General features: G+C 40.3%; 1 protein-coding gene and 1 long non-coding RNA gene across 3 annotated transcripts; one reads left to right on the top strand and one right to left on the bottom strand.

Moving 5' to 3' along the window:
* The first annotated feature begins 2,290 nt into the window (after nt 1–2,290).
* zgc:113054 (uncharacterized protein LOC541322 homolog) lies at nt 2,291–15,486 on the top strand. 2 transcript variants are annotated; one of them, XM_040003272.1, is made up of 12 exons: nt 2,291–2,425; nt 2,502–2,571; nt 4,010–4,199; nt 4,286–4,377; nt 4,476–4,708; nt 4,923–5,159; nt 5,240–5,314; nt 5,917–6,133; nt 9,392–9,600; nt 10,590–10,662; nt 13,000–13,117; nt 14,640–15,486. In XM_040003272.1, the coding sequence occupies exons 2-12, from the start codon at nt 2,556–2,558 to the stop codon at nt 14,833–14,835; spliced, it is 1,656 nt and encodes a 551-aa protein (XP_039859206.1). In that variant the 5' UTR covers nt 2,291–2,425; nt 2,502–2,555; the 3' UTR covers nt 14,836–15,486. The 2 variants fall into 2 exon arrangements, with proteins under 2 accessions (XP_039859206.1, XP_039859207.1); XM_040003273.1 differs by lacking the exons at nt 2,291–2,425; nt 2,502–2,571 and adding an exon at nt 2,618–2,633.
* LOC120715967 lies at nt 6,310–18,060 on the bottom strand. The gene is made up of 3 exons (XR_005691782.1): nt 18,050–18,060; nt 16,641–16,642; nt 6,310–6,411 (listed from the first exon to the last, which is right to left on the bottom strand). It is a non-coding gene; the product is annotated as an uncharacterized LOC120715967 (long non-coding RNA).
* Between the last annotated feature and the right edge of the window lie 5,429 nt (nt 18,061–23,489).

The following is a 23,489-nucleotide window of genomic DNA, read 5'->3' as shown; positions in this document are numbered from 1 at the left end:
ACCTAAAATGACACTGGCGTGTTCATGGTCAATGAAGTGTACTAAACTGCTTTGTATAGCATTTTCATGCAACCTTTGAACAACACGACATCCGTATACTTCTGTTTGTTTCGCAAAACCCTTCACAAAAGCATAATTTGGCAATACATCATGAATCGATCTGATATCTGGTTTAAAAGGTTTGAAATGACTTAGAATGTTATAAGTAGGATTTACGTTTACAGATTATTTTATTCCTCTTGCTGAGCAGTCCTTACCTTTGAAAATGATCTCACTTCTTCCTCTTCTGTCCTGTACCCATCTTATATCTTTCTCCTTCTGTCGGGGGTCACACAATAACATTTTTTCCACTTAGTGGGAACTACAGCAGCTGTACATTTAGCTCACAGATACACTGTTTAACAAACTGCACAAAAACACTTTGTTTGATGATATTTTGAGCTGTTTGAAAAGTTTCGTTTCAAATTATTACATGCCACTTTGCTCTTTGCATTTATATTTGCTCCTCTTCTGTTGTGGTAGCTAAATACAAAGCGCAACTTTATTTACATCTGCATACAGTTACAGTGCATACATTTAAACACTACAGGTTACTGCTGTATTGTCTAGTAAAGGATATGTAGAAATTGCCTTAGTTTGTCACCAGATTAGAACCCCCCCCCCCCATCAGTTTCACTGATTGGACGGGTATTGTTGACGATAAAAAAGCCTGATAACTTTTATAATCTACGGATGTATACTTGCAATTTCAGCATTGTACAAGAGTATTAGCAAAAGCTTATAACCAAATATAAATACATCTTAAAAGCATCCTGATGACAAAAATTTGGGGAAAAAGTGGTCTGGGGCTGATTTGCAGCTTCAGGACTTTATCAACTTGCTGTAATTGACGGAGCCATTAATTCTGCTCTCTACCAGAAAGTCCTGAAGGAGATTCAGTTCATGCAATGAGGTCTAAATTCAAATTGAGATGCTTTGGTGTGACCTTAAATACACCATTCCTGTTTAAAACAGTCATCCACAGCAATGTGCAAGACTCTGCGCCAGGTATCACTAATGGTTGATTACAGGGTGCTCTTTCATACAGTCAGGTAGGTTTGGATAGCTTTTTCCCCCTTAATAAATAAAACTTTAGTATTTAATCATGTTATTTTTTTTGTCTATTATTAAAAGTCGTTTGATGATCTGTAACATGTGTGGCAAATATGCAAAAAGAAAATCTTTATATGCCTTATCTCTGACTAGGGTTTTACATTTTTTACAAGCCAGCTAATGAAAGGCAGAATGTGTGTTCACAGTGTGGCCCCCAACATTTACACTGCACTTAACCTAAACTCACTTCACCAGGGCTTAATTTGTTGCACTTGTAGTCAAACTGCTCCAACAAAAGGCTGTGTGCAGATCCTTGAAAATAAACTTTATCAATACAGTTTCTTTCCTTTTAAACATTATAAATATATAAGCATTATTTGCACTGCTGCTGTAACAGAGTGGAACGTTACGAAACCTAGAAGAGGAACATATGTCGGCCTAATATCATCACTTGTGTCAAGTGGTTGAAAAGTGTAAAAGACTTTGTGTAAAGGCTGATCTTGACAACTCATCTTTTATTTTTCAAAAGGCTTAAATATTTCTCATGTCTGAGCTAACGGAGCAAATCTAGAGCGAAAAAAACTAGTGAGGCTTTTTAATTGCATTTCAAAGGTGCCACACCCTCCCCAGGTGATGATCTGACAAACTGCAGACAGTTCTCAGAAACACAGCACCTGGTTTACCTCAGGCTAAAGACCACGGGAAAAAAATCATGGATGTGTTTCAAAACCACTTTCTGCATTAGTGTAAGCTAACATAGGTACTCTTAAGTGTAGAGTTACTTAAGTTTTAGGGACATTGCTTTTTTCACTATATCTGCTTTATCTGCACATTAGACAATCACCAACACTTAAAAACAAACTTAAACTCCCTTGCATTCGACCCAGTACGAAACATTGATCTAATTTGTTTTTATAACATTGTGACTGTTTGTTTTCATTGTGGTATAGCTGCATTTAATGTTGTTTTTGTATCAACTTTTAAAAAAAATAGTTTTCAATGTATTTATTCACTTTTCTGTATCTGGTGTAGCTCACACACACGTGTGGCTAATGGTACTGGTTGGAGTTTTGCTCTCTTCTTGGATCGCATTCAGCCGTAAATAGCCAAAATCATTTCAGGAACTTCAGACATTTCAGGCCCTCCCACAAACTGGCTCACTGACGGCCCCCCCTTTTCCACCCACCCACTCACTACCCAGCTTCTTCTCAGAAAGAGTGACACCCTGAGCTGGGAAAGCTGTTTGATAACCAGCGTTCAGACACTGGTCGGAGGCAGGCAGGAGCCGCTGTCACGTGCCAGAACCAGTTGAATAATGAAGAGTCGTTGTTGTGTAAGCCAGTCTCTCCGCCTTACCTAACAATTAGCTAGTTTTGGTGATATAACTGAAACTTCAGTTACCTCCGCAGGTACAGATTAGCGTCCTCTACTCGGTAAAAGCGTCACGCCCATAAAACGGAAGCATGTCAACCGAAAAAGGTAAGACTATTGCCATTTTTTTTTACTCCCGTTCTGATAAATCGATATCTCAAGTCTCGACGGTACTGTAAGTTTTTAGATTTTAAAAGATATATTAACACAGACACGTGAACAACGTATATGTGGCAGAACAGTTCTATAAACGGTGCATATTTGTATTACTTGTGTATTAAACTACGCTATAATGCGTTAGTGTGCTGGTGTCATATGCACAATTTTAATTCTCAACGTTATGTTAACTTTATGTGCATAAGGCAGTTGAATAAAAGGTGGAATATTTTCCTGAAATATTAACACGTGCAGTATTAAAGTATAAAAGTGAAAGTACTTATTTCCAGTAGAGTGCTTTAGGTTTAAGTAAACTGCGTACTTTTATTGGGAGGTCCCTGTTAAAACTTTTTAATAATTTGAATAATTCAGGTAGTTCTTTAGACACACAGGCGACACTTTATTAGGATTATTGTGGGGCATGCTTTTCCCCTGAGAACTGCCTTCATTCTTATTGGCATAGATTGAACAACAGCTGGAAACATCAGTCACACATTTTGGTTCATATTAATATGATAGATTTGCATCAGCGATGTATCACCCGTTACAGCGCATCCCACTCAGAGATGCTCTTCTGCATGCCTTAGTTGTAAACAAGTGGTTGTTTGAGTTAGTGTCCACTTTGAGCAGTCTGGTCATTCTCATCTGACCTCTGACATTAACAAGAGATTTTCTCTCAGAGAACTGCTGCTCACCAGATGTGTTCTATTTTCCTGGGCCTTGTCTGTGAACCCCACAGTTGGCTGTGTGAGAAAATCCCAGCAGATCTGCAGTTTTTAAGATACTCAAATCAGCCCGTCTGGAATCAGCAACCATGCCATGTTCACCTTTCTTCCCCATTCAAATGTTTTTCATCATCTTGACCATGTCTACATGCCCTAATGCACTGAGGTGCTGCCCTATAATTGGCTCATTAGATATCTGCATTAATAAGCAGTTGAACAGGTGTTCTTACCAAAGTGGCTGATGAGTGCAGATATCAGCTGACTCATTATAGGCAAGAAACTGTGACTTAGCACTGAAAACTATTAAATTTATTGACTTTACTGTGCAGTAAGTATACACAATATAATGCTTTCTATAATTTGCAGATTTTTGGAGATCAATAAAGTATTTCTGATCTATCTGATTTTTCTTTAGTTATATTTATTATTTTTCTAACACAAAATGCTGAAAGTGAAAAAAACATTTCTGTAAGGATAATGCATGAATAATGCATATTAGTCATTACCTCAATTTTCTGATATTCTTAAAACCAGCTGAATAATTTACTTGATATTAAACATTGACTCAGAGTTTCTGAGATGCATCATTTTACTGGAGCAGGAAATGACAATAAAACTAGAATGGAGACATCATTAAGTAACATTACATATGACATCCTCCCCAGTTCCTGACACCCCAGTGGAAGTCATTGTGGACCTTTTAACTAAAGCCCAGGACATAGCTGCATCCTGTGGGAATGTTCCAGAAGAGTTGACAAGCCACTTGCAGAAGGCTCTGGACATCGCCAGTGGCCTGGATGACTACCTGGAGAAAATGACCACACAGGAAAGTGAACAGCTTGCAGAACTTTATAAGTAAGTCCTCACTTATAATCATAAAGCACAGCAAGCATTTGCTGTGTGAAATAAGCGTTAACATATTCGATTACACTCCATTGTAGAAAGACTTTTTCTCATGACTGGGATCAAGTGCACAAGGAGGGCAAGACTATGTTCAAGCTTCCCAAGGAATGTATCACTGGACACGTTGAAGGTGGGGCTTTCATACATGTGCTGCTTACACCATACCATTTTCTTTTTTACTGGTTTAGTCATATTGTGATAACATGATCTCTGATCTGTTTTTGGCAGGTCAAACGCTGAAGATGCTGATCCACATGAGTCAAGCGAAAAGGGTCCTAGAGATCGGGATGTTCACTGGCTATGGAGCTCTGTCTATGGCTGAAGCGCTACCAGAGGACGGGTGCTTAGTGGCCTGCGAGTTGGAGCCATACCTTAAAGAGTTTGCTCAGCCCATTTTTGATAAGTCTCCACATGGTAAAAAGATTAATGTCAAGACTGGAAATGCCATGGAGACACTAAAGGTGAGTAAAAATCGATCGACTTTGGATCCTTTTGAAGGTCCAATGAACTGTTTTGCAAACTAAAAATACATTTAGGTAACACTTAGCCTTCACTGCATGTCACATGCGTTCCATAATCAGAACAGTCCAAGGCTAACGCTGACCCTTTTTGTCAATAAGTGAACAAACTGTGGGTCATGGAGTCAGTTTTGTAATAACGTTGTCTCTGTTCCAGGAATTAGCCACCGCCGGTGAACAGTTCGACATGGTTTTCATCGATGCAGACAAAAACAACTACATCAACTACTACAAATTTATCATGGACAACAACATGCTCAGATTGCGAGGGGTCATATGTATCGATAACTCGCTGTTCAAAGCCAGGGTTTATCTTAATGAAACCACAGATAGCAATGGACTGGCCCTTCGCGAGTTCAACCAGTTTGTGTCTAATGACCCCCGAGTAGAGCAGGTGAGTTTCAGATGTTTTCGTGTTGCAGTCAGTTGTTTGTTGGTTAACCTTTATTCTAATAATGCCTCCTTGTTTGAAAGGTCATTGTCCCTTTAAGAGACGGCCTCACTCTTATCCGTCGGGTACCTCCGGCTGCTGAGTGCTTTCGGCATCAGGTACTGTTAACCTCCCTCAGTCACAGCTGATATACGTGCCTTCACTATTCACAGTATCAGCAATACTATAACATTAAATGCTAGATATAAACACCTCACAACTCAGGGATAAGCGGGATCCAAGTTTATCTCACCTACCAAGTAGTGATTTAATTCTTTTCATGACCCCATCAAAAGAAAGAGTTTACCATATAAACAATTCATCTCCCTCATCATGACACAAATGAATGAATGAAATGAAATGTTGGTGTTTGGGGCACTTATTCAGTGTGGTTAATTTTACTTACAGATGATCTAAAAGGTCTGTGTTGAGGTTTTTTCATACGGTGAAAAGTTAAATCCTATTTTAAAATATACCTGTTAGCACTTGTTAGCAGGAGCTTTTCTATGTTGATTTGTATCTGCTTACTTGGACTCCTTCTTTCACTGTGCCATTATTGATTCTATCTGTGGCTTCCCTGCAAAATCCTATTGATTTATGGATTACCACTTTGTAGTCCTGACTGCGTTTTATTTACAGCATGTAATGATTGATGTGACGAGTTTCTCCAGGCATCATCATACTTACTGATCACATCTGCCTGTTTATTCTCGTTCATTAGTGTAAAATTACAGATGATGAGGTTTTCCGTGGGGTCACAGGGCGTTTCATCCTGGATCGAATGCGTCTTGACGGTAAGGTGGCCTATGTGACAGGCGCCGGACAAGGCATAGGCCGAGCATTCGCTCACGCTCTGGGTGAAGCTGGTGCAAAGGTGGCTGTGGTAGACCTGGATGGAGCAAAAGCTGAGACAGTCGTTGAGGAGCTCTTCCTTAAAGGTAACAAAAAACATACAAGGACTGACTTGAATGCCCTTTTTTTCACAGCCCATCCTAGTTTAGAGAATGGATTCCCAAAGTGGTCTGCAGCCTCCTGGTGGGCTATTAAGGTACTGCAGGTTGGCCCTGTGAAGTAGTGGTGTGCGGATCGATATTGAAATACCGATTCCTCCGATACCAGTTATTTATGTTCTAGAATTGATTCTCAAATTAAAATATCAATATTTTAGTAATTTGGGGTAAATATGTAGTTTACCATTAACAGGAACACAGCGGAACTACTTCCTCTTCCGCCTTTCATAGTCATGTGCGAAATATGGCTGTATGAATGTGTCGCAGCCCCTTGGCGTGCACACTCACAACAATGGCTGAGCGTAACTGGAGTCATGTGTGTCTTATATATAGATTATATAGATAGATTATATAGACAGCCTCAAGAAACAAATTTTCAGTCTGATCAAAATCATTAAAAAAACACAAAGAAATGCTTCATCCTACATGTAATGATCAGAGTTGTGAACAAAGTTTTGGGTGGGCCGCAAAAGATTTTCACATGTCAAAATTAGAGATGGCACGATACCACTTTTTTATGTCCGATACCGATACCGATATCATAAATTTGGATATCTGCCGATACCGATATGAATCCGATAGTGTTTTTTAATCAACAAAACTGTTTTTTAAATATCTTGCTGCATTTTGTATAAGTTCATACACAAGTTTAAAACAACAACTACACTAAAGCTATTCTGTTATACCTGTATGCAAAAAAAAATATTTCATAGTTCAGCAATACTGATCAATCTAATAAACTTAAACCTACACCATCCTCCCTATTCTGGTATTTTAAAGAGTACTTAGCATAAATATTAAGCAACCTAACTAATAGGGTTCCAACTCCCAGCAACAACAAAAATAAATAAATAAAAAATAGGGAACCACCCCTCACGCTCCACCTCATGATGCTTAATCGACGTAATCAACCTTAATTTGATGCAGTGTGAAAAAAAATGCACAGAAATCAATTATTTTTCAAGAAATATTAAATCGATTCAACATCTTTCTTCAACAAAATTGCAGACTGCACAGATGGTACCTTCCCAAAGGAAAAAGTACTATAGCTTACTAGGGTATATTAGACTTAACAGTTACTATATGCAGTAATGGACTTCTATACATTTTACATCAGATTAAAACTTTGGGTGTAAGATTCAGATAAATATTAAATAATTAAAAGCGAGACATTTTAAATGAGAATAAGAAAGAAAAACGTATGTCTTTGTGCCCCCTTTTCCCTGTTAATGCCCTATCGGCCCCCCTGGCTAAACTTTGCTAGATGCGCCCCTGCACAGTTACCAGCGTCAGCTACGTAGAAAAAGATCCTCGAGTAGAAAGTAATATTAAATAAATTCTAACAACAGCTTATCAAGCTTAAACGTGCTGCTGTTGTTCAGCCGCTGGTTTCCTCTTTCTGGTGCAAAGTGGGCCAAAAGCAAACTAGAGACACGGACTCGCGACAGAAAAGCCGATCAGCTGATCGTTAAGCAGTTTCATGATTGAAGTAGCAGCCGGAGAGCGAGAGGCAGTCGCTCGTTAAGCTTAAGGCAGGAATGCTTTACAAACATTCAGAGATGGACTTACACACTTGCTTTACTTCTCTCGGGGATAACTTTGTCGGAGATGAAATGCCGGGTTGCTAGCGAAGCTCCACATGCTATCCAGACCACCGACAGGTCCCGCATGCCACAGCCGCTCTATCACGTGATGCATACTGCTCCGACGTGCTAACGTTCTGAGGTGAGTTACGGCGTGTTGCAAGTTTTGTCAGGTGCTTTCGTGATATTTAATGGATCGGATTACATTTTTTATTTTTCTCCGATATCCGATCCAGTAATTTAGGTCAGTATCGGACCGATACGTAATATCGGATCGGTCCATCTCTAGTCAAAATGGGCCACAGCTATCTTAAGTGTGGTTATGGTGGATTTGGAGATTAAAACAATTTTTATGGTTGTTATATACAGTAGGCTAGGACTGAATGGTCAGTGTTCATACTGTAAGGATCATGGCATATGTCTTTATGTCTCCTTCTTAACAGGTGAGCCAATCAATGTGAGACTTTACACGAACATTGTTACATAGACAGTGATTATTAACATGTACAGGTTTCTAAAAATACTTTTATTACAAATCTAAATTTTTTAAATTTCTGTATATATATACCTATCTATATATATATCTATATCTATATATATATATCTATATATATATATATAGATATATATATGTGTGTGTGTGTGTATAGATAGATATATATTTTGTATACATTAAGTTAATTTCATCATCTCTCTCCCCCCCCCCCCCCCGCACTTGTGATTTTACATTCTCCATTTGTGTTTGTTTCATTGAATGGACGTCACTCACGTAACTTAAAGGTCAACAAAATTTATATCTGGGATAGAATTTAGGGATAGAGTCGCCACTAAATATGGAATGAAGTCCACTTACTAAGATGGCTTTGATCCACAACTCCTAGGACAGTGTGGTTCAGTTTTATTCTGTAATCAGTAATCAAGGAAAAAAAGTTACTGGTTACTTTCCTTTCTTTACTCACTTGATTGTTGTTATGGTTGTTGTTCTTAAGTTGTTCCTTTCCTTAAAACTTTCCTTAAAGTTAATAAGAAGAACTACATTACAACCCTGATTTAACATAACTTGCTCCTTTTTTTCGGACTGTTCACCCTGCTGTGACTCAATTGTTAAAGAAGTCCAAAGGAATGTGATGCTGAACAGCCTGGAGTCTCCCTGCTTTTGTTCGCTGCAATAGCCGAAATACTGCAGATGTCTTAAGATTGCTTGCGGTGCAGAGCAATAAGTTCAAAGACATCGATGACAGCCAGAAATTAAAATGAAAACCTGTAAGAGTCACAACATTATGTTGGCCTCGAAGTGGTGAAGCTGGCCTTAAACTGGAAAATCTGCTATGACAGCATCACTGTTGAATAGCACGCTTCAAACCGGGCTTTATTTGTGAGAAAACAAGCACACCCTGCGTTTATTCATTCAAAATGAGTTTCACATTGTGAATTTTGTCATTAGTTTGTGTCTTGACCAGCAGATGGCAGCATACTAAAGGATAAAATGTTTGATCAAACGTGATCTCACTATATCCACATTACTTAGGGCATTACTTTTTGTGTCAAAGAATCTAAAATGCCGAATTTTCTCACAGTACACCCCTGTGTTACTTTCAAACAGGTATCAATGCCATTTCGATAACAGCTGACATCAGCAAGTCAGATGACGTCCAGAGGATGATCGACGCCATCGTTTCCAAATGGGGAGTGATCCACATTGGTTGTAACAATGCTGGCATCAACATGAACTCAGCCAGCGAAGACACCAGTCTAGAGGAGTGGGACAAAACCTTTAATGTGAACCTCAGGGGGACCTTCATGTGCTGTCAGGTGTGTATCACCTCCCATCCTGTGCGAGGGTAGTGTGCAATAGCAGTAAATATTATCAAGTATTGTGTTTTTCCAAGTGATTTGGTCCTAATTAGTTTTGTAAGAGATTCACTCACATACACCTCTGCTTTGATAAACACTGGGTAGGAAGACGTTTTGTAGCATACACACGGGTTTTATGTTTACCAGAACTGCCAGAAAATGTACTTAACCACTGTAGCTTTCGCTCATCTCACTGCACTAATTTTATAGAGTTGGTTTATTTCCATTACAAATTAAAAACTAATCTATAAACAGAGACAAATTCAAAATGAATCGTGCACTTATTGATCAGTTAGATTCACTAATAGGAAAGTGTTTGAATGAACATGTTTACTGAAGCAAATCTAAAACAGAGCTGCCTCTATAGCAGCTGAAGACTTGACATACATAAATCACATTATCTGTCCTTTTGTGACGGGTCATGTTTTCTTGCTGTTTTCGAAGCTTAAGAAGGAAAAAATCCTGATTCTGCACACACAACGAGTACAGTTCATGCAAACACCCCATAGCTGAAACGTTATTTTCTGTTAAAATGAAAAATGCATCCATCAGTTTAATATATTTACAAATTATTCCCAGTTAAATATGGGTAAAAAAGAGCCAAACAGATTCTCGGTGACGTATTCCTTCAGCACTCTATTTCTGTCCAAACTAGTTAAGACTGTGACCTAATTAATGGTCCAACCAGCTTGAGCTCCTTTGTAGAAACTAAATTTAGTCCTAAATTATCGAGCTGCTGCGAGACATCTATATGTACAACCTACAACCCCCCCACGCCCACCCTTTTTTTTTGTGCCGCTTTCAAATCCACACCAAACGTTTTCCCGTCTCCGACGATAAACTGCATGTTTTTGTGTTGATCTGTGCTCAGCTTTGGGCATGGCATATCGGGGCCTTAATAATAAGGTGTTTAACGTGTCTCTCGCCCCTCCGAATCCTTGCCTTAGGCAGCAGGTCGAGTGATGTTGAAGCAAGGGTACGGCAAGATTATCAACACAGCTTCCATGGCCAGTCTAATAGGTGAGTGATGATTCTATTTCCCCACTTTCTCTCTGGAGCCCCTCCATGTCTGCTTTTAATCTCTCCATTTGGCGTGGAGAGTTGGGCAGAGTGAAGGAGGGGGAGGAAGGGAGAGTTAAATACATTTGTGCTGTACAGCTATGTGGGTGAGTGCACATCGCATTAGATTTTCATCTTCAAACAAAGTCTTTTTTTTAGCAGTTTTCTTCGTTTATGAGAAACTTAAGGTGAGCCTTCACTTTTAAAACAGGATTAGGCAACTTTTAGCCCAGTTAAACATTTCTATAGAGATGCATCCACCCCTGCATACAGTAGCAGTGTTGTGATTGCATCTCGCCGAGGCATTTTGCATCATAATAAACATCCCCTCTCCGCGGAGCTGTCTGGAGGATGTGGAAGGCAACCTGAGGTCCAACTTGGGAGGGGAGGGTTCCTGTGCCGCGGCAAAACCCCAGCCTGTGCCAACGGCCTTGTTTGAACAGCGGAAGACACTTTTAGAGTTTAGTGGGAGCCTAGTAAAAGCCTTGTAATTCGCTGCACCGGTGTAATGTTCCTCCTCCAACAGGTTTCTCCAGAGGAACTGCAACACTTCATCAGCAGTATAGTCAAATCGCCAGTAAAGCGCCGTGCCATATGGACCCCAGTCCCGACTGCAGGGGCAATCTGTAAAACAGGAACATGCTGGTAAATAGAGGCCGGCATAAAGAAAATGATCAATTACTCGCATTACGCTCAGTCCTTCAGGAATTTACTTTATTGGTCTGGACATCTGTTATAATATTGTCATAATGTGTAATCAGATGGGACCTGTTCTAGCCAAGTGGACGACCAAAAAGCAGCCGTAAATGTCCAATTAAAATGCACAATGACAGCTTTTTGTCCATCTGCTGAATGGAATGTGCTCGTGGGCCTGCAAACACCCCCTCGACACACACACACAGACACTCTCTGAACATCAACAACTATTTTTTTCTGAATGACGGCCAGCAGCTCAAAGACACCCGGACAGGAAATATCTATCTTGATGTTTTTTTTCTTTTCTTTTCTTTTTTGGTTTTGACCTTACTTGAGGGATTGGTGACTCTCGCACTTATACCTGCAGATCTGCCCTGCATAGAAATGGACATAACAACAGCAGCTGGGAAAAGAGTACATCATTTGAACTCCTTATCTGCTCAGAAGAATTCAAAATTTAAAAGGCGTGCCTGATAAAGAGCATGTTTTCTCCCACTTGCAACGGGCAATAAGTAGGGTGAATGTTAAAGAGGGCTTTGGAAAATGCTCTCCTTCTACTTCTTTTTCGCTTCTCTGGGGATTACTGCTCTTTAAGACGGCGAAAAACATCAATGCAGGTTTATTTAAAGGATGAAGGCATTTTCTGAATGGTATTTTGCAGCCGTATCATCAGGTCTTGAGCAAGGATTAGTGCTGTTAGGCATTTTGAGCTGTGTTTCCTGTCCTGATAAGTCGGATTTCACCTTCAATCTGCGTGTAAGCCCTGGGCTCGGCTCATCCTCGCCTGCTCCTCTGAGGTCCCAGCCTACCCTTATCCAGCCCAGCCCAACCCAACCTTACCTTCCTCTGCAATCTCGTCGCTGAACCCTGCTCATGGCTACCATCCTCCTGTCCCACCCTTTACTTGTTATTTCTTCAACACATCCCAGCTTTTACCCCTACACTGCAAATTTTATTCCTCTTTGTCTTCTTTTTTCCAACATCCCTAAATTGCATGCAGGATGCTCCAGCCCTTTTCTCCTCAGGACCACTCTCTGCCTCTCCGCAGCTGGCTGGTATTTATCATCCCCGGTCTCACACTGAAGCCATTTGGCAGTCAGATCGGCGGGTGATGAGGTTAACTACTAAAGTTGTATGTAACTTGGAGCCTTCCTTGTGATGATTAATCAACCAGGAGAAAATGAGCCCCTGTCCCGGCATCCCATGCAGTGTGCAGCATCTGTGATGGTCAAGGCAAACAAATGGCTCCCTCCCTTTGTTGCTGAGGACAGAGCATAACTGGACATTATAAGCAATTAATTTTACCTAGCATCATCCACAGAGTCCCCAGCAGCTAATGGAAGAGCTTTTATGTAGTGTGCACAAGAAACCACAGGAACTGGAATGTGCACCGTAGAAGCTATTGGCCCTCTGTAAGAAGGAAACTCTTCAGTTAAGGCAAATGATAAAACAACAAGAGGCTTTAATAAGAATGTGAAAAGTGCATACCACTATTAATGATGCTGTAATTGTTGCCTTCTTAAATGGCACGTGCCACTTCCCGAAATGGACAGCAGTGACTTTTTTCAGTAACTCATTTTCTTTCCACCCTTCACTGTCCAGTCCCCCATCCTCAGAAGCAGCTTTCGTACAACACATCCAAGGCCGGTGTGGTCAAACTGACTCAGACTCTGGGCACTGAATGGGCCGACAGAGGAGTGCGCGTCAACTGCATCTCGCCGTAAGTACTGCCTATTTTTGGCCTTCCTCGTCTTCCTCCAAAACACAGCGGCCCACCTTTTGATTATAGCAAGCTGCGAAAGGAGGCAGTGATTAGCGCCGTTTTGCTTTCATATGAAGAGCTCCCGTTTGAGGGGGATGCACTAATTTAAGTCCTCAAACAATGCATCAGTGCTTAATTAGATGACGTCTTGAGGGATGAATCAACCAAACACTTGCTCTAATTGTTCTGTTCAATTAGGGAATCAAATTTGCAACCTCACTCCAAGTGTCGGCGCAACAATAGCGCCCTTGTTTGTATCTATTTGTCTGTGAAGCTGAGCAGTAGGAAGAAAAAGGAGGAGAACACAGGAAGGGGGCTGTTTGAATGTGTGTCGGGAGGGGAGGTACGGGTGGTGGTTGAGGGGGCGGGGGGGTGTTAAGTGAAGCATCTCTTAGCCCCAGCCATCCCTGAGCAAATCCGTCCGGTGGCACCGGGCGAGCCGGGCCCAGTCACAGCCCCAGAACAAAGCCCTCACACACGCGCCACGCTCAGCTTTATTTATCGGCAGCTTGTTTGCTAATTTTAATTTGCAAAGAAGCAATTCGCTTCCCCCCCCACCCTCGCTAACCGGGTGTCTCAATGGGCCGCTGATTTCTTTGAAGTGACAGTCGGTAAATATGCATAAAAAAGGGACACAATTAGCGCTCACGAGGTTGACTGGAGCCTGATTCCATTGGCAACTTTAGCCGCAGCGGTGATAAGCTGCATTATCTAGAAAATTGGCTGAGGGAAAACAGTACCTCTGATTGCCAGGAAAGGTTCCAGATAACAGGGCAGCTGAAGAGAAATATAATTGAGGTGGAATATGTTAACCAAGGTGTCACACGCTCCTTGGAAGTGCTAATTTAGCCAAATGTTGGAATTCCATATCAAGGCACCAGGATACATCGAACAATGATTCAGGCCTCATGGCTTTTAGTCACTGTCACAGCGATTGTGGGGAAAGTCAGAAGTCGTCTCGTATTAGGCGCAGGCGGGCATGTTGACATATTTATTCAAATGTAAGCTCTGTGATATTTGACTGTAGAGGAGTGGAGAGAATGGCATTTGTTGTGACACGGCGCTATTAGATGCCAGTGTGCAACCAGCAAACTAAAAGCAGCGGTTTTCTGATAAACTTCGCCTAAATACTGTCTCGGCATCAAAGTAGCACATTTCAATGGGGAAATATAATAAGTATTTAACCAAAGGCTATGTGCAAATTATACCACACGTCCCCTCGTACCCATGGGCTCTTCCAGAGATGTGCCAGTCATTAAAGTGCCACCCGTCCCACAGTAAATATCATCAGAGATGCCATGCCATGCCCTTTCTGCAAAGGATAATTGGGTTTATTTTTGTCACCAAAGTGGTGGCTCTGAAACAACGCTGTCACTCCTGGCTCTGAACTGTGATGTCTTCTGATTTCATTGTGTGTGTCTGTGTGTGTGTGCTTTTCCCTCCTCTTTCGCTCTCTCACTTTGTCTGCTTCTCTTTTCAGGGGGATTGTTGACACCCCTCTCATCCACTCGGAGAGTCTGAGGCCTCTGGTGCAGCGCTGGCTGTCAGATATTCCTGCTGGTAGACTGGCTCAAGTGACAGACCTGCAAGCTGCAGTGGTCTACTTGGCATCTGATGCCTCTGACTACATGACAGGGCATAACTTAGTCATAGAAGGTGGGCAAAGTCTGTGGTAGAAGGGTTAGATGAAGAGATGAAAACTTTCCTCCCCCCTCTTCTTCATTCTCCAGGGATTAAAAATAGGTGGCATTCATATTATGTCCCTTTGAGACTTGAACAGCAATATCAGTTTAAATGAAACTGCAGTTTCTGGACAGGTGAGATCAGTTTTGGGAGTTTGGGGTTTTTTTTTCTGTGCAGACTGTAGGCTTAGTTCAATGTCCGGTGTGGTACAACAGCAGAAAATGTTTTACTGAAAGGAAAATAAAGCAACAATGTTAAATACAGGAAAGAGTTATAAACATTTTTTTTATTACCAATTTTTTTTTAGCAGGAAAGTACCAAGCGTTACTTTCAATTGAGACCAAATTATCACAGTTTCTTTTTTGTTACAGTGTTTTATTCCCTGGATGCTGCTTAAACATACTGATGACTGTGACTGTAACACTTTATTGTATCTGCTCCAACACAAACACAGATAAATGCTGTCAAAAATACAAATGGGTAATAAAAAGTAAAAAGGTTTTGTATTGTAATGAACTGGGGGAAGTTATCCTTGCATGTTAGTGAAAGACTGTGTGTGACTGTTTTTTTTCCCCTCTCATTAGCTGCTGTTGAGTGCTGTGTACAACAATTAGTCCCAATATTAAAACCACTGACATGTGAAATGAATAATATTGATCATGTGTTTGCCGGCATCCTGGTGTCCCTGAACGCGGCTGGCTCTTCCCCATAGATGTGCCACAACGCAAAAATTGTTCAGGGACAAGAATGTGACAAAAACTCCTAAGGCGCTGACCTGACCTATTTGTCTATTAGGCAAATAGGAACAAGCTTGATCCACAGAGGCTGCTACCTTAAAGACCCAAAGGATCAGCTGCCACCACCCTGGCACCCAAAGCCACATGCCCTGGTGCGCTGTTTGGTATGACAAAGAAGACCTGCATAACAGGTAGTTTTGATGTTTTTGCCGACAGCACCAGTAAACTGATATATTTTGTGAATTCTTAAAAACTCCAGAAATTTGCTCCTACACAATGTTTGCTTCATCGGTGACCAGTCACACCAGTGTGGGAGTGTTCTTGCACGTCTTGCACCTCGCTCTATTTCGCCTAGGACTCGTGCACCCAGCGTGATGGACCGAGCAGTCACCAGTCCGCTTCTCTCTACCTCTTTCTTGCCAAATGGTCCCCAGAAGTGGTACTTGTGAGAACCATCTTAATTGCTCCATTAACTGTTTGTGTGCTGAAAAACAATACTTAAAGGAGAGGTTAGCAGAGGAGGTGACCCTGGTTGCCGCAATTACATGAAAAGTAGTGGCCAATTAGCGCTCTCTGCAATGTGACACTGTTGCTGTTTGTGTGAGCAACTTCAAGTTCTCACTGTTAGTGACCAATCTCTGATTTCCATAATTGTGAGATTGGTCATTAATCGGAATGGCTCGTGAGAGGATCCCATTAAGATATGGAGTGAGATCTGATCATCTCCTCTCTCTTCTGTATTTATCTCCAGCTGCATTGGCACATTGGAAATTATTGGGATTCTTATCCTCGTATTTTCTGGTGAAATATCAAACTTTGGCTCAGCATCTGGAGGTGAGACTTTGTAGAATTTGTTCACGAGTTTGTCCTTTGTAGGACTGTTTCACTGTTTTGCCACTGAGGGGCAGCATAGAGTCAGGTGCAGCACTGATGCAAGGACAAAAAGTTACAACAAGGGGTTATCACATTATTTGCTATCATCTAAAGATAATAACAGCGAGCTGCTACATGTATGTGGGTAGATTATTGCAAGAAGACCTCTCCAATTCTAGTATGCAAACAGCTCAATGTGACAGTCAGAGAAAAACTGAATAAATACTCATATATCTTTAATTAAATGTGGTGTGATAGTGGACGGTTACATTTCAAATGCATTAAAAATGTAATCATGTCCAGCTGTTGAGAGATTCAGATAATTGTTACAAGTTACGTGAAGTGGAAAGGCGATAGAACAAAACGGTTGGAAGGTGCAGTATCTGTTTGCATCTGCAAATCTTTACTTAACACAAGCAAGATTTAATTTAAAAATCTCAAGTTTTATCTTGGTTTTTTTTTTCAAGTTAACTAAAGTTGAAGATGAGACATATTCCAGGAGAATTTTAAATCAAAACATCCCACCAGAAAGCAAAAATAATCTGCTTTTTCCAGCCAGTCTCTGTCATCATTTAGTGGCAGTGTATAAACTGTTGTTTTTCCGTCATGTTTTGCACCACATTAAACTGTTTCAGAGTCCTCTTGGAGAGGTCTTGTTTTCCTTTACAATTGCAGCCAAAAGAGCTAAATCCATAATTTGAGCAGCAAAACATGATCCCTTTGAATGCCATAGCCTGCTTCATGAGGTGTAAGTGATCTTGAATCCATTATTTATGACCTCTTTTTGGTACCATTACACTGAAGAGTGGGACCCCATTGTACACAGCACTGTTGTGCTAAACACTTCTCCAGCAACAAAAAAGGCACTTGCGCTCTCGCACTTCAAATCAACTTTGATTAATGCTCCGCTCTGTCACGGCATGCAACATTTTACAGCGGCAGCCGTTCAGTGGGAGACCTGGGTCGATCTTGAACAACACCATGAGGCAGTATGAGTTGCTGAGCAGACTGTGTCCTGGTGACAAGAGGGCCCAAGGGTTTATGGATGACATATTAACATTCGACAATATCAATACAGTTTTATTGATGGCTTATAGCGTCCTGTTACATACCCACTCAGTGAAGTGTTCAAAGATGAAATGTTACCCCTTATAAATTGAGTTGTACTCCCCCCTGATGCTTTTATCAGAGATCGGACTGTGCAACAAAAAAAGTCAACATTTATCTCGTTATAAAGGCTAGGAGTGCTGTGCAAACTTTAAACTTAATGACCCCTAACAATTTAATTGGACTGATTAAATGATGGAAGGTGCTAATGCTTACTGCAGTCAAAATATTCAGCAATTCTGATTCAAAATACATGTGAAAATTAAAATTTTGTGGTTCTTATTAACACTTGAAATGCTATATAAATGATGCTCAGTTTTTAAGTATAAAGTTGAGAAAATGTCTTCAGTTGTAAATGAAGTAGACACAGTACCTTCCATATCTGTAAGAAAGATTTTCTTTAGAAATTGATAATTAGCATTAGTTAACTTCAGTTTTACACAACCACTTATCATATTTACATTTATTTATTTTTAATCATTTAGCAAACAAAATATAACACTGATAAAATAAGTAGTGTGATACTGTTGGGCGTTTTGTTAGGTCCAGACAAAGCTAAAGCTATCTTTGTGAAGTGCAAAGCTAATTGTCTGCTAGCATAAACTGTTAGTAAAAGGTGAACCATTGGTACCATTACACTGAAGAGTGGGTCCCTATTGTAAATTTTCAGCAAATATTTAGTATATTCAGCAGACAAAGCTAAAGCTATCTTTGTGAAGCGCAAAGCTAACTGTCTGCTAGCATAAACTGCTCGTAAAAAGTTGAAGCCACAGTGATCTTGTTGTGAAGTTCCTATTTTTTCTGTAGAAATTTTGTTTTTCAAGCTGATTGCCACTGCCATCTTAGCATGTAGAAAATAGAAATCAGACAAGAAAAGAAGAAAAAAGACACCTAAGCATGTGAGCTGCCTGACTGGAGTGACTTAAGCCCAGTACACTGACCCAAAACCATACCTTGCTTTACTGTTCTATTTTCACATAATAGGAATCATAATTTATGAAATAAACACCATATTGTATTCAGTTCACTTGAAGTTAGTAAATGAGACCATAATCTTATCAAAAAAGCATTTATTGAGATTTTTGATGTTAGGTTTTTGCTAAGATCATAAAGCAGGTGAGCCAGGTTAGAGTTTGATTCAACTGGACTTGCCACCACAGAAGACACCTTGTGTTCGCCAGGAGAAAAAGAATGCAGTTTTAAGGCAATTCCACATTGGCTTCACTTTTTAGACCTGAAAATTATCTTTTATATAGTCTGTGGCTTACTAGCGCTAGCATGCTATTTAGCATACACGCATGGGAGTGCTTTTGACCTTCTCGTATAAGTGTCAGCCAAGAAGCGAAAGCACTTTCCTCAAACTGTCAGAGTGTTTCTATTCAAAACAAAAATTACAACGAAGAAAAAAACCCAGATTATTACAAAGCTCATATCTTTTTAATTAAGTTAACTTTCTTTTACAAAAGCATGGGCGCCTACTAGTAGCTGCTGTTTCATTTTGATCACGAAGGGTTGCATCAAGTTTGATTAGCTCTTTGTGTTCTCTCGTGATTGTGTGTGTTGCACTTGACTCGCTGAACGCACTGGATCATTGTCTAGCAACGTTTGTTGGCTCATGTGTTATTCATTGAAAAGCTGTTTTGCTGTTTGCTCTCTGCATGCTACCTGCCGACTTCACATGGGGTCACTTTAACTGGCTGCTGTGTGTGTACTCAGAAGGATTGCCAATAAATAAAAGTGAGGCATTATTATATCGTATTTCATTTGAATGCTTGCGGGGAGACTTGCTCAATCACTATTTATTAAGAACCTTTTACCAAAATCATGTTTCACATACTTCTGTTGTGTTTGGTTGTAGCGGCTTGGCTTAAAAAACATGGGATTTTTCATATTCAGATCAAGTATTTCATAATTAAATCAAAACATACCTGAGGTGTTTTTCTTTCATTATGACTGTGATAACACAGATGTGCTCCCACTGCTTTAACAAAAACAAGTCTGCTTTTTTGCTCTAACATTTGACAGTTTATTTCATCATTTGTATTTGTTTCCTACGCATGCATTTACCCAACATCGTTATAGTCTTTTTTGTTTTTTTAAAGATGCTTCCTAAGACGACTCGAGGTGTCTAAAAACAATTCAAAACGTCCACATCCTGTCTCCACATCGTAAATATATCAGGCTTTTATTCAACATTAATACTGGGGAAACATTGCACTCTGAGTTCTCTAATTACAATGCAGCTAATGTATTATTTCCTCCCCATGTGGGATTACTTTCATCTTTCCCATTAAGATGCACATTTTGTTTGGATACTCAAATTACAAACCCCATATTAAATCTGACTGTGCAAAAGGCATTGATCATAGCCCCGATAGCTGCACTCCAACTTTGATTTAATTTGCACTTCCATTAATATCTATGAGACGTCCGATTGTCGTCTTGGGCATATTGATGGTATTGTAAGCCCTGCCTTCATATAATGTTCCCCAGCGGCAATGAGGAAATGTTACAGAGAATTAGGCCGAGAAGCAGGCTCAGTGGAACTGGCACTGCAGTCGGAAATTCATTATCCTAATAAATAGAGGGGGGAAAAAGCAAGAATCTTAAAAGAAATTTCTCTAGCCCCTTCTCTCTGCTGCCACAAAAACACACACACAAAAAAAACCTCGGCTTTGGCTTGAGAGCAGATGGCTGTAACTTAGGTGCTTCCTATTATTGCTGCTTGTGCACCCCAGAGTCTTCCTGGGACAGTGAGGAGTCTTTAAGATGATTCAACAGTGAAGCAGCCGCTCACTGCCTGTCCATCGCAAGGCTTTATGTCTACATATTGAGGTGTTTGCATGTACTGTATCTGGCTGTATTACGGTAATATGAATGCAGTCTAAATCTCATTAAAATCTTCCCAACTCGAATGAATCATTTAAAGAGAATATAATACAACTTCAGTAGCAGACTCGGCTAGATAAGTGACAAGCCATGCTGATTTCTTATGTTGATTAATGAAGTGCCAGCTGAGTATATGTACTGTTCCCTTCCTTTGTTGAAGCATTGACACGCTGTTTTCTACAGGGAAAACAGTACTGGAGCCAAGAGACGTGAGTTATGCTGTAATTAATGCAATCATGAAGATGAAAATAGCTGTTGTTGCATCTAGAAAACGACAATGAAGAGCGTGTGAACTGGAGAGGAGGAAGATTCATTGTTAGGCGACCGCGTTCAGAGACTGTGCCAGTCCTCTGAGGCCCCTCTCTGAGGCTCGACAGTGTATCTTTCTGTTAGCGGCGTATAGGAAACAAATGTTTTACTGCATCTTTCCCTGTCTGGAGTGCGGCTTTTATTCAAAACATCTGCGAGCTTTTTCTTTTTTTTTCTTTCAGAGGACAGCACACTTTCCCTTTTTGTTTTGAAAAAGAGGCAGGGCTCCGCTTCTCTTACGATTCTGCCAGAGTGATTCATTTACAGGTCATTAAAAAAAACCCGTCTTTTGAAAGCGTTGGGCTGCTCAGGTGGCGAAGCCTGTGCAGGGGAGACATGTCGTAAATAAAGGCAGCTACATTTCAAATGCCATAAATAGGGGACACCTAAGGACCTTGCATGATTGCAGACATCTAATCATTTAATTTATGCGTGTCTAAAGGAGCCCTCATTAACATTCAAGTAGCACTCATCTGTCTAGCGGGATCATTCCGAAGGCTGCATCACTCTCAGATGGAACGTATCTATTTGGGCAACACAGCATGGCTACACACTCAGCAAGCACCTTCTCACGTTCTCCCTCAATGTCACCAGAGACACAGCATGTAGCTCTCATAACTTACATTGTGTGATTTGTGATCCAGTGATTGTGTTGCTGTTAATATGGGACCCTTTGACAAAGTTAAAGCCATATTCTCGAGGTCACAGTACAGTGTGTGCAACGCTTCTGACTGTTTTGCAGCAAATTATTTAACCCTTTCTCGATGAAGCCTGGACAAAAGGTGAGCCTTGGCTTGTATTTGCAGACGATCATCAGCAACCTTTTGATATAGACAACTGAAGCCTGTGATGTTTATTTTTGAAGACTGTCTGAAGTCTTTGTTAGCACTGCGATACAGTAACACACCTCAGTGTCTGCACGGCAGACGCATGCATGACAGAAATTCAATAATAATTGGCGTGGATTGCTCTTGACACGTGCTGGTTGCTGACAGCTGCTTTGTTCTATGGTCAGATTTCATATTTAACACATCAAAGAGTTGGGATACTTCACACTCTGCTAAGGACCGATAGCAGGTCTGACACGTTGCTGCTAAGAAAGGAGAGCCTTGGTCTTTCTCTGGTGGAGAATAAAGTCAAGTTGCATTCAGCGTTCCTTTTTTCACTTTCTTACCTGATAAATTAAGTTATACGCAGCCAGTTTTTACGAGGAACGCAGTAAGCATCATCGAGGTGTGAAGTGTCGTGTTTACAGCGATAATGAAAGAATATTGGCATGAAACTTCTGCAACATGAAAGCTATTTACAAGTCTCTTGCATGAGTAATCTGTAAGCCTGTATGATATGAATGACTTTGCACATAGATGAGTTTTAACACTAGGACTACGACAAAGGGAAAAACTGGTGGTTTGCCAAACACTGCTCCAAAAAAGGAAGTAACTTCGTCAACACATAAAGCTAGTATGAACGAGCTATTGGAATGTCTGTTTTTTTTTATATATATATTCAGACTAGCTGCTACCTTTTGCGTTAACGTTTATCATGTTCTTTGTGTAGGCTACTGTGCTAGTATTTTCCTCCCTATACCTAATTACTGGTTGTGCCACCTTTGGAAGCAAGAACTGCAATTAAAGGTTTGCGATAATTGACAAGCAGTCTTTCACATTCCTTCTTTGCAAAATCATTTTAATTGAGCAACGTTGGTTGGTTTTTGAATGTGAATAGCCATAACTCACTCAAGGCATTCAAACGTGGACTTGCTGGTGTGGCTCATATCGTTGTTCTCCTGCGTAACCCAGGTGTGCTCAAGCTTCAGGGCACAAACCCAAGACCACAAAATCTCTTTTACAATTTTCTGGTAGAGAGCAGAATGGTTCTCTCAGTCAAATTGTCCAGGTCCTGAAGCACCAAAGCAACCATAGACCGTTTAACTGTTGTTGTTGTTTTTTTTAAATCCTGTGTTCGTTTTAACAGGATTCAAACCTTCCAAAAGGTTCAAATTTTTGTCTGATCAGTCCACAGAATATATTTCCAAAAGTCTTAGGGATTATCAAGATGTTTTTTGGCAGATGTGAGACGAGCCTCTGTGTTGTTTTTGGTCAGCAGTGGTTTTCTCCCTGGACCTCCAATGGATGCCATTTTTGCCAGTATATAGTTTAATAATAATATAGTGTATTGGCTAATAATGTGCTTTGTGAACACAAACAAAATTACAACCACATCAATATATATAGCTACTGTGCATTCCTGCGTCATTGAATTGAGGGTACAAATGGTTTCCTGAATGAGAATATTCATGTAAAAATTCTGTCTGCAAAAATTTTGTATGACATGCTGACTTGTTGACATCGTATGAGTAGAAATTTGGCAGGTGAAAGTAACAGTTTGGCTGATAGCTGGCCATTTTTAATTAACAGTACAAATATGTGGCATTTTCTTTTAATTGCTTGATAAAATTGAATTTTAATATGGTGTTAGGTCCTAAACTTTGTCTTGTAGAGCTACCACAGTTACCTAGACTAGTTAGAAGTAGTAGCAGTAGCTAACTGTGATACAAAGGTAGAGAGGTAAATCTGTAATGATTTATTATGTACTGAAAACTGCAGTAGACACATTGTTTAAGTATAAAATACATCTTTGTTATGCTCATGGCTTTTTTACATATTTCTATTAAAAAGCACATGACCACCAAGTCAGAGGAACAACTTCCCAACTTGGGGCCATCCAAGACA

The sequence above is a fragment of the Simochromis diagramma genome, unplaced genomic scaffold, assembly GCF_900408965.1.
Source record: "Simochromis diagramma unplaced genomic scaffold, fSimDia1.1 OVJJ01000646.1, whole genome shotgun sequence".
Taxonomy (NCBI): Eukaryota; Metazoa; Chordata; class Actinopteri; order Cichliformes; family Cichlidae; genus Simochromis; species Simochromis diagramma.
This window is presented reverse-complemented; position numbering and strand designations above follow the sequence as displayed.

Coding starts and splice junctions, on each gene's coding strand:
- zgc:113054 (XM_040003272.1), top strand. Junction 9,601..10,589: donor GGACCTTCATGTGCTGTCAG/GTGTGTATCACC, acceptor TCCTTGCCTTAG/GCAGCAGGTCGAGTGATGTT. Junction 10,663..12,999: donor TTCCATGGCCAGTCTAATAG/GTGAGTGATGAT, acceptor TTCACTGTCCAG/TCCCCCATCCTCAGAAGCAG.